The sequence below is a fragment of the Pollachius pollachius genome (assembly GCF_949987615.1).
Source record: "Pollachius pollachius genome assembly, chromosome: 4".
Lineage (NCBI taxonomy): Eukaryota > Metazoa > Chordata > Actinopteri > Gadiformes > Gadidae > Pollachius > Pollachius pollachius.
The window spans coordinates 25,957,829-25,970,625 of record NC_136937.1 but is presented as its reverse complement, the minus strand read 5'-3'; the positions used below and the strand labels follow the sequence as shown (position 1 = coordinate 25,970,625).

The 12,797-nt window shown below is 42.9% G+C and overlaps 1 protein-coding gene across 2 annotated transcripts; it reads right to left on the bottom strand.

The window, feature by feature from the left end:
• Positions 1-543: 543 nt before the first annotated feature.
• orc4 (origin recognition complex, subunit 4) lies at positions 544-9,314 on the bottom strand. Of its 2 annotated transcripts, none has more exons than XM_079735871.1 (14): positions 9,196-9,314; positions 8,343-8,411; positions 7,882-7,958; positions 7,206-7,296; positions 6,890-6,965; positions 6,278-6,363; positions 5,725-5,773; positions 5,060-5,211; positions 3,840-4,016; positions 3,362-3,448; positions 2,715-2,823; positions 2,080-2,175; positions 1,647-1,714; positions 544-1,313 (listed from the first exon to the last, which is right to left on the bottom strand). In XM_079735871.1, the coding sequence occupies exons 2-14, from the start codon at positions 8,397-8,399 to the stop codon at positions 1,122-1,124; spliced, it is 1,317 nt and encodes a 438-aa protein (XP_079591997.1). In that variant the 5' UTR covers positions 8,400-8,411; positions 9,196-9,314; the 3' UTR covers positions 544-1,121. The 2 variants fall into 2 exon arrangements, with proteins under 2 accessions (XP_079591997.1, XP_079591998.1); XM_079735872.1 differs by having other exon boundaries at positions 3,840-3,962.
• Between the last annotated feature and the right edge of the window lie 3,483 nt (positions 9,315-12,797).

Sequence of the window (12,797 nt, the reverse complement as noted above, 5' to 3'; positions counted from 1 at the left end):
GCGCGTGTGGATGTGCGTTCGTGCGCGTGCGTGCTAGCATGCGTGTGTCTATGAGTGTGTGGAAATGATAGGCAGATGCACCGCGTATAAACAACCATATCAGCCATATCGTTTGCAAGTTGTTTCAAAAGAGCACGCCGACCTCAAAAATCCAGTGACAACGACAATTAAGAACGTTTAGCAAACGGAAATTAAACATTTAAATGTTTAACAAACCAGTCCGCGGATTGAATGGGGAATATACACTTCTGGCTTTGTGGGATCATATTAAAGTTTGTGTCGTTTCCAGTTTTAGTGCTCCCCCTGGTTGTCAGAGTTGGTCTTAGAAACACACGCGCAAGCTCAGAGAAATAAAGCCCCCCGACTTTATATGATGGAACCCACCAGTCCAGTAACTAAAGACACTTGCAGCACTAGAATGAGCTTTATTTATGAGAGGACATCGGTTTGGACACACATTCAACATTCCTTGTTGTTGGACAGGTTTTGGCCTTTATTCAACTTAATAAAACCCTTAATGTCAGATGAACTCTGGACAGAAATTACAAGTAGGCCTATAAGATAAGCCAATGGTGTCACTGTATGAGAAATTAGTTAACAAATGAGTTGCTCAAACGTAGCATTGCTGCGTTTGAGCAAATCTAGGTTGAAATACATTGATCCGATTCTCCTCCCTTGGAGGAAGAGGAGGAGGGAGGAGGAATGAAACAGTATCATTACAATCTAACTCCTATCAAGTCACCCATTACATGGCGATATTCTGGGATACTCACACAGTGTACATAGACACAAGCTCTTTTATGCATTTATTTGGAAAAGTAGTAACAAAAAACATTTTTTTTCTGCTAAACACTTACAACCCACAATGTATTCCATGGACCGGTGTCACAACAACCCCACAGAAGACCTACTCTGAAGGCGTACCATCCAACACCCTGATCAGTTACTAATCTCACCAGCTTCACTCGTGGTCTTCCTTGGTATAAACCTTCTGCGTGCTGGTACAATTGTCTCAGCCGGCCCAGTGATTAGCTGAGGTGACACACCGTCACGCAAAAAGCCAAACCGTCTCCAGAACAAACTCTCCTAGGAAGGCCTAGGTGCAGTACCCTCCTCCGGTCCTAGCCGAAGGCGGAGGCGGCCCACTGCTTGACGTCGGTGGGGCACTGGGGGTACTTCTGCAGCGCCTCCATGATCTGGCTGTGGTCCAGCATGAGCCTCACCAGCTGGTACTCCCGCTGGGCCCGCCCTGCCGCCACCGCCGCCGCGTCCACCGGACGCACCACCTCCAGCTGCTGCAGGTGCTCGAAGGCCTGGGGCAGGGGTCAGAGAGAGCTACTGGTTGGGGGATTGAACCGGAACCCTTTTTGGAACGCATGTTTCATACAGATGCATTTATTCTACGCATTTGTTCAACGAATTGGCAATTTTTTACGCTTTCACCTGCGAGAGGAAATGCAGTAGTAGTGAATCGATGGCGTCAAACTATATTATTATTTTCTAATATTTATTTCCAATAGCACTCTTTCGATTCTCAAAATAGGACACAGTGTCCTACAAATATGTGATTACAATCAATCAGAAATATGTTGGGAAAATAAAAGTATTATGGGCAAAATATGTGAAAGGTTTTATCAAGCACTGACCTTCATGACTACAGGCAGCTCAAAGTTGTAGAGTGAATTAGACTTCCTCTGCAGAAACCTCTTAAACTCTGAGGAGAGAAAACAAACGTCAACCGCCCGTCTGAGTCAGCCGTTTGTATCGGACACGACTCAATCCCAATGCAGAGAAAGAGGCAGAGGCAGAGGCACACACACACACACACACCACCTGAATATTGCAGTTTGTCTTCTGGTGAGTACAGAACGACTTCACTCTGCTGTTTCTTCAACTTCCGCGAGGCAGTCGACCGTTACATTTATTTATTTAATTTATTCATTCATGAATAAATCATGGTCAACTAATGGTCAACTTAATTAACCTACATGAATAAGAACAGACTCACCTATGAATCAATTATAGTATAATAATTATCAAGGCTCCAGGACGTGGTCCTGTTGATGTGGTGCTGCGTACCGTTGTAGACCATCTGGAGGTTGAAGGGTTCCCCGTCATAGATGTCATTCAGGTGCTTCATGGCGATGACCAGACACAGCTCCAGGATGGAGAGGCCTGGAGACAGACGACACAGAAGGCCGTACATCAGTCGTTAAAAAAAATGAAAATATATCTGAAACATATTATTTTCTACATGTTTAGCCATTAGCTAAGCATTCATTTAAATGTGCCGTGCTTTTAATGATTTCACTCCCTAAGGAAGGCCCTTGATGTTGCTACCAGGTTCTGAGGCCCTGGGCCTACTCAGAAGTAGACTTATTGATGGGAATAAACCAACTAAGTGGCATATACTTTTGGCAACGCTTATTGTAGAAATAACTATTAATTAATCCCTCAAATAAGAATAAACTCTTTTTTTTTTTTTGGACTCAAAAGATTCAAAATCCTTTTTTCATATCTACCCCGCCCAGGCAGTATGCTTTATATTGAACACTTTTATAACCCATACAGACACAGAGAAACAATATCAAGGCAAACAATGCATTTGCCTTGTTGATCTGATATTCGATCAAAGCCGTCTGGGAGCATGCATTTCTTGACACCTTTCTATCCATGTGTGTGTTACGATCCTGTCGCCAGGTGTTATTGGTTACCGTGGAGAACGTTGGTCATAGCGTCGGCAGAGAGCAGCCTACTAGCGTCCAGGAGGTCAGCCGGCTTGATGGTGGGGTTGTTCACACTCACGCGACACAGGCTCGCCATCTAGAGGCCGAGTGGAGTAGTGAGCAAAAATAGAATAGAATAAATATATAGGTGTGTGTGTGTGTGTCTGTGTGTGTTAAAAGTAGAAATTTGTTTGTTCATTATTCTGTGTTGATATTATTTATGTTAACTGTTATGTAATGATTTTGAAACACAAAAAAGTTTTTTCTTCCATGCCGAGAATTGAGAGACGGAGAGAGGAAAGAGATAGACAGCTAGATAGCAAAAGAGAAATAGAAAGAGACAGAGACAAAGAAATGACAGACAGGCAGACAAGCACAGCTTAAAGGGGCAGTTCACCTATTAACACAGTGGAAAGTTGATTTTGTAGTCAAAATTTCACTAATAATGCACCTATTATAAACAATAAGGTAATAACAGATTATATCAGAAAGTTGTAATTCGTTTAAAAACTCTTTCCCAATAACCCAGCGGGAGCCTGAATGTGTTAAATCCCTGAACTTCCCCTTTAAGACCATTTGCATCCTTCAATTGAACACCACTTTCTGGATTTCAGATGAAAGCGCTGTGTTCGTACCAGGAGCCGATTCAGGGAGCGGAAGTCCTTGGTAGAGTTGAAGTGTCTCAGTAGAACCTCCTCCACGGACTTGTCCTCACACAAAGCCTACAATCCAAAGAAGACCTTTGAGTGAGTAAAGATGTACTCACTTAACAATTCTGCTTTTACTGAAGAACAACTAAAGTAACTCCAAATGGCAGGACTTTTACGTCATTACAAAAACTAAACCGTGCCCATCTGTCTGTTTCAACAGCTCCAACAGGTTCAAGAATCTCTCGCTAAGTGACTTTTAAACTTGATTTTTACATTTTTTATATTTTCTGCGTGCATGTCACAAATATATTTCGGAATTCTTTGAGTTCCTTCAGCTTCTCTTCCCCCCTGTTTTAAACCTCCTCACAAAACCCTTACAACTCTACAATCTATCCTTTGGCTCAAATCGTCTTGGCTCCGCGACGGAAACTGTCAGCGCTGTATGAAGAAGCGGGCAGGGGACCTTTAGGCTGGCGTTCCAGTCGTAGCAGAAGGTGGTGTCGGGGAAGGTGGTGTCAGGCAGGTGGAGCTGGGCCTGCACTGCCTGCAGGTACTGGCTGAAGCTCAGGCTGGGGAGCAGGTGGATCTGCCGGTGGGAGAAGCGAGATTTCACCCTCTTCTCCAGCAGCTCTAGCACATCCTTGAGGCCACGGAGGGAAAGGACACTGATAAATTACTGAATGAATGGAAGATTGTGTTTCTGTCGAAGACTTAAGGCTTACTTATGGTTGGACATCGACGCACCAATGACCACGCAGTTGCGTTGACGCAGTCATGAACCTGTTTTGGTTCTGTGTCCGGTTTCAGTGAGCGGACCAATCACAGCCCTTGCTGCTGTATCGCCTTGACGCAAGGTTAAAACTTTTGGGAGGCGGACTCAGGCCCTTGCGGTGGACGCAGGTAGGGTCCGCAAGGATGTAATGGGTCCATAAACCCCTTGGCATTGCGTTGACGTCCAACCATAACCAAGCCTTTACGTTTAGGCCATTTAGCAGACGCTTTTATCGAAAGACTTACAGTAACTACATGTCAGAAGTAACAGAAACAATATATAAGTGACAGACTTGTAATGAGTTGGAAGATTATTCAAAATGTGATGTAGGTAGGACTTTTAAGAGCTTTTGTTTGAGTGTAATTTGTTACATTTGGCCGTTGGCCACCAGTCAACTATTAGTGAGTGAAATGCTGTGAGGATGGCTGTTCCAGTTGAGTGCCCCTGCCTCTGTATGAGACTATCAAATTTTAGACCGCTCCCGGCCTATTTATGATTAATCCCCGATTATTAGGGGAATCCATCTTGCCTGTCAATCACAGCTGTATTAGACGGTTGCATTTTATGATTATCACAAATATTACTTATTCAAACAAACATGTTTCCCCTATCGATATCTTCCAAGTTGTAGCTTCTGCTACAACTTTTCTGCTGACTGTCTCCTAGCCCTTAGGTATTTCTCTGACATTTGGTAACAACTGCCAAGTCAAACATGTTTTCAGTAATTTTTAACTAATGTTTCAGCCACTGATTGATATTTCGTTAGAATGCTCGCTTACATCTCATCGACTGCGACAGACAACTGTTCAACTAAATCATGACAGTATATTTTGCTGTCGTCCTACCTGTCAAATCCACACGCACACACACACTCACACCATGCATCCTCCTCCTCCACAATAAGAGCATACCAGTCTGCAGGTGAGCCCCACCACAGCCACGGGGGTCTGGGCGGACTGGGAGACGTCCAGCAGGTTGTAGAGCAGTGTCTGGTTCTTGTGGTGGGCGAACAGGTCGAACTCGTCCAGGATGAACAGCACCGGACGGCTGCTGCTGCGGTCCCCTGATGTGAGGAGGTGGAGACGGGATTAACGGTGGTATGGTTACAGCAGGAAACCAACAACAGAAAGAGAATCTCCTTCAGCCAATTCCCCTCTGTCCCAGTCTAAAAGGGGGGGAATAGCTGTTGTAGGTTTGAAGTGTATTGAAGGAAAATAAGTTCGTTTTGGCCTACAGGTTTTATTGCAAACACCATTATTGTAGCTCTTACCAGGGCCGCTGCTGGCCGTTTCGGTGCCCTACGCGAGCGGGGGGGGGGGGGGGGGGGGGGGGGGGAGCCTCTTTTTATATATTAGGTAAAAACATATAATTGCCGAAATTGAGTGATAGGTTATGCAATTAAGAAAAAACAACGGTGGGCCTCCTCATAACTAATTTATATATTTTTTTAATTCAATAATGTAATAATTATTTTTAATAATTATTAAAAATGTAGTGACCCTCTCACTAAATATGTCATTGTGTTCCTGTGTGCCAAAAATTTCTGTTGTCACAATTATGTCACAAAAAAACATACCTTTCTTAAGGGCCTCTAGTAGAAACGCCAAATTTTCTGCAAAGCTGCCCTGAAATCAAACAGGAGAGAGAGCAACAAAGATTTTTTGGTAGAGAAATTCTGACTTCTGACCAATCAGGGCATCTCTTCTGTGAAGAGAAGACACTTATATCTAAACTACAGTACCGTAGAGGAGCAGTAAGAACTGCCACTAACTTAGATGAATTTTAAAGACAGAAAAGTCAAAAAGGTACCGCCAAACGATGTCTAATTGTGCCGCGCACATCAGTATTGCTGAGCAGAGAAAGACAATCAGGAACTTGACTTTGTAGAGAATTCTCCTGATTGTTAGCTAAAAAGCAAGTCCTGATTGGTTATAATTCGGCCGGTGGGTTTAAATATTTTTGACAGGCTACTACACAGTTATAAAGCACTCATTGACTTAGTATTTTTTGTAGAACATTGGTGGCACAGATAGCTGCTGGAATTGGACGAGTATTTGAATAATTTTTACTTGACTTGAACGTTGCCTACTGCTGCTTTGAGAGTGCTTAACATGCACTGTGGTACCTACAAACACTTGGTCCCCAACTACGTTCTCCAGGCTCAACTGTCTCGTGATTTCCTTCAGTGCTATTCTGTCGTCTGTCTGCAAGAGACCTGCAAGGAAAGCAGGCTTTTAACGCTCAGGATTCAAAGAAATAAAACAAAACACAACAGAAGAGGTGCCAAATAACAGCATGGGTCCCAATAGAAAGTTACATAAAGAAGGCAGAAAAATACAGTGATGCATAATTTAAATTACACAAGCCTCTAGTTTTTTAGAAGCATCATTTTATTTTAAAAAAAAAGTATGATAGTATGATAGCAGTATGATAAAGTACAATAAATAGATTTGCTGAAAATGTAAAGAATATTAAATAAAAAAAAAGGGGCATGTTTGTGTTGACAAAGTTTGGATTGGGACCTCTGAGGAGGATTGTTTTCTCAACATGATCATGATCATCACATTATACACAATACTGATTGTATATCATCAACAGTGAGGAATCCAACGAGGGTCAGTGAGATAATAAGGAGGATCCAATGCCAATCAGAGGATACTCTGTGGGGGAGGGTTCAGGGCCCCCTTGCCTGTATGCCTTGGCTACGGCCCTGCTCATCAGAAGTATGGAGGACTGCCTACCGTTGAGGTGAACCTGCAGTAGGGTCTTATCGACGTCCTCCTCAGCCAGAAGCTCGGCCAGCACACATCGGAGCAGCTACACAGGACAGGGATACATCAGAGCGTGAAGACAATGTGTCAAAACCGCCATCTTGGCTGCTGGCAAGGCTCTAACAGATTGACTGACTAGTGCATTTGGAGACATGGAGCACAATTAGCTTATTTTAAATGTGGTCTTTTTCCCTGGCAGTTTGGTAAGATCTATTGGCCAAGCCATTGCTTTGGGCCACTGGATGTGAAGCTGTAATGTAACATAGGTTAACTGTCGTTTCCTTACCAGGGTCTTCCCTGTTCCCCTTGGGCCAATGATGAGCACAGAGTTGCTCTCTCCATGCACAGCTGTTCGCTTCAGCAGCTCCAATAGGTGCCTGCAATGAAACAGGTGGTTAAGGCTACATTACACACCACGCAATTCTGTCAATAAGGACTTTACCTTGGTCAAAAGGAGCTATATGCAACACACTTACTCGTCCTTAAGAGACTAAGGAAAAATGCCGAAGTCGAAATACTGGCTTCTCCGACAACAATGCTACAGCCAGTATGTTCACCTTTGAAACATCCGATTGGGGGCGTAAGGTTTGTTCTTGCTTTGGTCTGTGTGGTATGTTTCACTATTTCCCCTCTCCCTTAAAGGGGAATTATTATACCAGTAGGTGTGAGTGTGGTTAGCAGTTACAAGTTTTACCATTGTGAAAATCTGCCTCTTCTGACATCATAGGTGGGCATGGCCACTTAGATGTGTGGCTGATAGATGAGCAACGTTTGCTACGGTCCACTGGGTAGGCTGGTGGAATCATTTATCCAGTGTAGATCTAGGTGGACACGACCACTTTTGATGTCAAAAGAGGCAGATTTTCAAAACGGCTTGTAACGGCTAATCACACTCACACCTGGTGGTATAATATGCTACCTTTAAGAGGGTAGTATTCGTTACCCATATAAATCCTCCCTACTTGTGTTGGGAATCGACTCCCTCTGGCCTCTGTGGCAGCGGCTGGTGGCAGAGTCGTTCTCTTAGCAGAGTCTGCACCTGTACATGGATGAACAGTAGAACAGCATTAATACAGTCATATTACCCAACACTTAATCCTCTTAAACTAAGATTGTAGAATGATGCACTTAAATGTTACAAGTGTTCATTCTTCACACTCAGCATGAGCAGCCATTGCGGTTGATAAGAGTCAACATTTGAATCAAATAAATATAACATGAAAAGTAGTAGCCTACCTCTCTAAGAAATTACCAAAATGTGCGTGCAAGGTTTTCATGAATAATCTATAAGGCTATGGACATGTTGATCATGCTTTTAGTGCATCAAATCTTATATGAAGCACACGTAAAACAACCACATAGATGCATAGAGATGGAGCAGTAAACAAACATAACAAAATGTTATAAAATTAGAAATCCAAACCTGAGAAATGCATTCTCCTATTGGCATTGGAGAATCTTTGAGTTTCTGTTTACTCATGTTGACAGTAACCTAGACAGGGCATGTGTCACATAGAATGATTAGTGAAGCAAAGAAGATAACTAATGTACCAGCAATATACCAAATGTAGTACCAACATACCTAATGTTCCACCAATAGACCTAATGTACCTTCAATATACCTAATGTAGTACCAATAGATCTATTGTACCACCAATAGACCTAATGTAGTACGAATAGATCTATTGTACCACCAATAGATCTATTGAACCAGCAATAGGCCTAATGTAAAACCAATCGATCTATTGTACCACCAATAAACCTAATCTAACACCAATATACCTAATGTACCACCAATAGATCTATTGCACCACCAATATACCTAATGTACCAGTCCAGCAATAGGCCTAATGTGACACCAATAGATCTATTGTACCACCAATAAACCTAATCTAACACCAATATACATAATGTACCCACCCACCAATAGACCTAATGTAATACCAATGTATCTATTGTACCACCAACATATATCTCATGTAGTGTACCACCAATATATCTATTGTACCACCAATAAACCTAATGTAACACCAATAGACCCTTCTTACGGGGTCATCGGCGGAGGATAAACTCAGCTGTCACTCATGTGCTTGTGAGAAGTGTCCTGACAGGCTATGTTAACGTCACCAGCAGACTTTCGTCTCAAACACATAGCACTTGAAGCAAGCTGGATGGAATAGATGAGCCACTACTTCAAACGTATTGTATCTATAGTATACGGCTATCAAGTTAGACCAATGTCCAATAAAACACACATCTAACTAATGAGTACCGACCTGCACAACTCTGTAAACTTTGACGGGCACTCTCAATCTTCGCGGGAATAACACAGCTACTTCTTGTTGCCAAAGTGACGACTTCCGGGCTGGGTCCCGATCAGGCAGAGGGGTTTTTGTTGAGGTCGCGGGCTGATCGCGAGCCCTCTCGGCAGGCTTCACATGATACGGGTACGAGCCATGGGTCCGAGCCATGGACAGAGCCCCCAGTGGTCGGACCTCGGACGTTCCTCCTCTGAGCCCTCTCATGCCCCCTTCTGGCCGGAGGATGTATTGACCTCTCTCCTCAGCCTCCTCATATTATAGCATAGTATAATATATAGTATAATTGCAAGAACGTATAATTATAAGACTATATATTATAAATTGAATCATGAATATATGAATTTTGAAGGCCGACAAACCTCCATTACAGTTATTACTGTCACTCCAGTTCTGTAAATCAACAGTTCCAGTAAGGTGGGGATTTAACTGCAGCACACGTTGAAAGAGAGAAAACATGACCACGACAGTAGGAAGGCTAACGATTACAAACCATTTTATTCAATGTCCCGTTTAGTAGAGCTTGAGCACAAGGACAAGAATGTCTCTTGATGCCGGTCCGTCATCTTGATGATAAAACATTGTGTGTGTGTGTGTGTGTGTGTGTGTGTGTGTGTGTGTGTGTGTGTGTGTGTGTGTGTGTGTGTGTGTGTGTGTGTGTGTGCGTGTGGAGATCATCCTGATTTTGATGTCCGAAATATTTGTCTATTTTGTTGTAGACTTACTGTGTTGCCTATTTCACGAATTATTTTTCTATTTGAGATCCGGAAAATTCTAAAGCAAAGCAGACTGGTTATCTTTAAAACATCGTTTATAGGAAGAAATAAGTGGACTGATACCTCTTCCTCCATGGACCAGCTGTTTGTTATTCTTTCTTAACAATTTCACGACTGCAGTCATTTATCAACTTTCTATACAGCTGACCTATAATGTTGTATTCGTATTATTATTTAGTATAAGTATTATAAGTATCTCATGTTGAATGCAATTGATTCCATAAATTATTGTGGCCACATCATATGACTACACTCAACTCATAAGATGCATATATGAACATAATCGAAATACCAAACAGGTAACAACATCGTGTGTGTGTGTGTGTGTGTGTGTGTGTGTGTGTGTGTGTGTGTGTGTGTGTGTGTGTGTGTGTGTGTCTGGTGGAGTGGCGTGGGGGGGGTTAGTATACTTGACCAGTAGACTTCAGTGGGAATCATGGTCAGATCCCATCTAACCGTGACCCATCTGTGCCCTTCCCACGCATGCGCGGTGCAACTCCATCATCTTCAATATCCCAGTCTATGAGAGCCAGCAGAGGCTGTGAACTAATGGGTAAGGTTCCTATTCTTATTTCTCAAAGGTCAAAAATACACTTATGGATGATTTATTTTTTTAAATAACGATATAACCGTTCATTATCGGGGAGGTGAGTGCTAAGAAAACGATAATTTTGTCACCGTTAGACCATAGCGACTAACAGTAGCTGAGTGAGCGTCTCTGCTCGCGCTCCGGAACGCAACGGTTTGCGTTGCTAGGAGTTGTTTGCTGTTAGCCCGCTAGGCTAACCGCTAGCTAGGCTAATGTTGCTAACTCAGCCTGGCCCTGGCCTGCCCCTCGGCTTCAGACCCATCTGATGCCGAGGAGTCCAATTAGTTATTTATTGTCCTCTGGTAGCACGCGGCTATCTTGTGTGTTGAGACGGCAGGTTCCCCGTTCGTTGACGTCGGTTTACGGGCTAAAAAATATAAAAGATTAGCGACGCCAAGACCTTCCCCTTATCGGTGGTTAGCTTGTTAGCTCCGCGGCTAACAGGCTAACTCTGGACGCGCTTACCCTGCAGCTAGTTTGGATGCTCCTTGAAGGCGCTCGCAGATGAATCACTACTGAATACAAGTGCACGAATTGTGCACGTTGACACCGTACCTGTTTTATCACGACCCATGCACATAACATGTCCTGTTTCGTGTACCTTGTACTTTAGTCAAACATGTTTTTTTTCTTCTCATTCATTGACCCAAAACCCACGTTTATAAAGCAGCACTTGGTGTTGGGGCACAGGTCATGTGCAACATAGTAACCAGTGGTGTAACGTTGGTCATTCTGATCGGTCAGGACTTTGTTGTGTCAACATAATTGGCTTGCTGACATGCTGGCATAGATGGATGTGAACTTTAAAATCTGTGTGACAGATGTCATTTTCAGTCAGGTAAACACCAAAAGTGAGGGCCCAACAGTCTTGCAATCAATGCAATGTCCGACTCCTTTTGCTGGTTTACTGCTTCGCATTTGAAGATCTTTTGCAAGTTTGCCGCTTAATGCATGTGTTTTGTAGTTTTGAAATACATGTAGGCCAGTTTTATACAAGAAAGAAACTTGGTTTTCTAAATATGGCAACCACCCAATGTAGATTCATATTGAAAAGTGTTTTAATTAGCTCTACAGTACCTAAGGGTGATGGGATTGATTGGTTGAAGCAATTGCCATTAGGCTTGTTAATCCAAGCATGGCAGTTATTTGACTACTGGGGCTGAATAGGCTATTATTACGTTGGTTTCTTTCCCATTGCAGTAGTTGACATTAAATACGGACTTGTCAAAGTTGATATTTTGTCGATGTCGGCGTAATAATTATTTAATGTTGTAATTTCCAGAAGCAGTTGTGATTCTCAGCTCATAAACTGGGCAGCATTCTCTGTGTTTTGTGCAGCTAACTACTAGTTGTTATGTTATTAACAGTAATTAACATTTCTGGAACAATTTAAAGACTAAAAACTATAATATCTAACAAAAATGTCCAAGGTCCTGAAATTTGTCAAGATTTTGCACATTACAATACAAAAAGGTAAAAAATGGTCAAACAAATATATTGTGTGTATGTTGAGAGCTATTTTAAATGTAAATGTTGAACTGTTTGGTGGCGAGGGGGCAAAACAGTAGTGGTCTAATCTGGGATCCAACAGTCCTACATTGTTATAGCAGATCTTCTGGGTGAAGATGGCAAAGAGCCTGGGCTAGAAACCAGAAACCACGAGGGTCGTAGTTAGACCTACTGTTTCTTTAACAAATTTGTGGGTGAAGCTTTCCAAAGGGGATTTTGAGTAAGGAAAAGTTAAATTATACAAAGTGTAAACATGTATGTCAACAGTGGCAGTGCTGATAACTTTCAACCTTTTCTCATAGTTTAAAGTGATGGGCCTTATTTTACAGTCTCTGTTGTTGTAACAGATGCTATAAACAAGAAGAATGTGTGGCATGAGGATGAACACTGCCCACAGTCGTCCCATGTATGTGTGAGCGGTGGGGCTGCGTCGGTTCACTCCTGCGGTGGGTGTTCTGTGACTGACCCTGCCCACCTCCCCAGCTCCTCTCGGGTGGGTAATGAGTCAGCATCACCGGAGGAGCTGAGGAGAAGAGGACGACCGGGCCCCATCTCCCCTCCTGTCAGGCACTGAGGGGATTGACTGCCTAATCACTGTGTGCACAGCACAGCATAGAAACAAATATATATTTCTCAAGAAACATTTATTGTAGCAGGCAAGCCGTCTGCATCACGGTGCTGATGAC